Here is a 1981-nt window from a genome sequence, read left to right on the forward strand (position 1 = left end):
CTGGCCAGCCTCTCCTGAAGGGGCTTTCTAGAGCTGCCTCCTCTGCCCAGCTAACCTCTTTTGGGGCGGGGTTGAGGGTATTGTCATTCAGGCCTTTGTGTCTGCCCCCCCTCTGCTGGAGGCATCTTATTTCATGCCTGGGAGAGACCCTCCCAGCAATCCTTACATCTTTGTGGGATGAACTGGACGAAAATCCTGCAGCTCTTGAGTATGACGAATGCTTCCCTGTGGGGTTCAGTACCATGTGGGCCATCCTCCCTCAGCACCATACTGGATCATGTTAGCTGCTGGGTCTCCTCTGTTGCCTTGGGGCAGCTCCCCTGACACCAAGACCCTTGAAGATGGGCCTCATGAGCTCTCAGAAGAGGCAGTAGTTGAACTTTTTGCATCGGCCCTTCTGGAAGACTGTAGTAGGGGCCATTTGTTTTTCAGTGGTTGGGGGATTTGTGATGTAATCAGATCATTAACGATTCAGGGTATGGGAAAAGTGTGAGGGGCAGCCTTCACCTCAAAGTGGCTGAATCTCATTGAACTCAAGACACTGGCAGTTGTGGGGTGCAGGGGTACTTTGCAAGATATCCAGAGGGAGGAAAAACAAAGCTGCCAATCACTCTTGATATCCCAGTGGCTGTATGAAGCGCCCTTACTTTGTGGGGGGTGGGTGGGTGTCTTAGAATTGATGACATGTGGAACCTACCCCTGCACTCCCCAAAGCTTATTAACCCTTTAACTGTATCCCAGGGTGTGTGTGTTGTGCGTGTGTGTGTGTGTGTGTGCGTGTGTGTGGTGTGTGTGTGCACGCATGCGTGCGTGCATGGGAGATGCCTGGGCTGTCTTTGCTACATGTAAATAGGGGCATTGAATCTTTATTTTTTGATTAATTTGTTTTGATTTTTTGGTTTGTTTTCTAAGGACTGTAATGAGCAAATGTCAGGATTCCCAATGCCAAATAAAGATGTTGTATTTATTTAGTCCACGTGTAGCTCTCTGACCCCAGGGCCCTGCTCACTTCGCATAGGCACCATTACTAACCCCAGGACTACCAGCCTCACTACTGCTGCCCTTGCTTGCTCAGGAGAACTGCCTGCCTGTCAGCCCAGCCCAGCCCAGCTTTCTGTGTTTTTCTTTCCTCCCCATTCCCACCACAGGTTGCTCACCAAGGTGAAGGGTTCGTAGCCACTGAGACTGAAGATGCTGGCCTGGCCTCGTTCTGCCTTCTTGCCTTCTTTGGTCTGGCTGGGACCAAACTCTCTGATCAGTATTAGGGATAGGGTGAGGTAGACACCAAACTCCCTGTCCACACCACCCCTGTGCCGCCCATGTGGGGCTGATGTGACTAAGCTCTCTCTGGCAATGACCCACCTCAGCCCCCAGCCCCTACCACTCCAGTGTTTCTTAGGTGAGTTTTTGCAAATAAAGTGTTTTTTGCATCTTGTTGGCATGGGTTGGGAAGCCTGGAAAGAACAAGAAGGATGCAGTCAACCTTCATAGACATGATCCACAGAAAAGCTTTTATTAAAAACCCTAGGGCTGGAGGGGTGCTAAGGTTCAGTCCTGCTGTTTGGTCCGGGAGGCCTCAGCATTGGCCCGGAGCACAGCCCCTGGAGAGGGGTAGGGCCGCTGCTGGAAGAGGGGCCCAGCTGCTGTTGTGTCAGCACCTGTCTTAGCCTCGTTCCGCTTCGGGAGTCCTGTTGACCACGTGCCCCTAGGGATGAAAGAGTCGGGGTACAAATGGTAAATGTGATGGGCATCCCCCACTTCACCGAAAATGAGGAATGGGGGAAGGAGACACCGAAGAGGGAAGGGTGGTCATGGTGCAGCAAGAGTCAGAAAGAGAAGGAAGGTCTCCCAAGGGGCTGTTACTTACCGGGGTGCATCTGAGTATGAGCTGGGATCCATGGGGTCTAACTCTTCGTCCTTGCGGCTTGCCGCTGTGGAAGTAAATGGTGGGGTGAGTTCTTAAGTTGAGGTCCAAGGTGCT

At 52.1% G+C, this 1981-nt stretch overlaps 2 protein-coding genes across 4 annotated transcripts in view; one reads left to right on the top strand and one right to left on the bottom strand.

Moving 5' to 3' along the window:
* The window catches only part of SLC35A2 (solute carrier family 35 member A2), a 12407-nt gene extending 11142 nt beyond the window's left edge, over positions 1-1265 (top strand). The window contains exon 6 of the mRNA XM_027766321.1: positions 1149-1265. Coding sequence (XP_027622122.1) covers positions 1149-1265 — 117 coding nt within the window. The remainder of the gene's footprint in view (positions 1-1148) is intronic.
* A 219-nt stretch (positions 1266-1484) lies between these two features.
* PQBP1 (polyglutamine binding protein 1) overlaps positions 1485-1981 on the bottom strand; it is a 4623-nt gene continuing 4126 nt past the window's right edge. For all 3 annotated transcript variants that reach the window (XM_006163517.3, XM_006163518.3, XM_027766319.1), the window contains exons 6-7: positions 1868-1931; positions 1485-1705 (exon numbers count right to left, since the gene is read on the bottom strand). In XM_006163517.3, coding sequence (XP_006163579.1) covers positions 1549-1705; positions 1868-1931 — 221 coding nt within the window. In that variant the 3' untranslated portion in view covers positions 1485-1548. The remainder of the gene's footprint in view (positions 1706-1867; positions 1932-1981) is intronic.

The sequence above is a fragment of the Tupaia chinensis genome, unplaced genomic scaffold (assembly GCF_000334495.1).
Source record: "Tupaia chinensis unplaced genomic scaffold, TupChi_1.0 Scaffold142384_1, whole genome shotgun sequence".
NCBI lineage: Eukaryota > Metazoa > Chordata > Mammalia > Scandentia > Tupaiidae > Tupaia > Tupaia belangeri.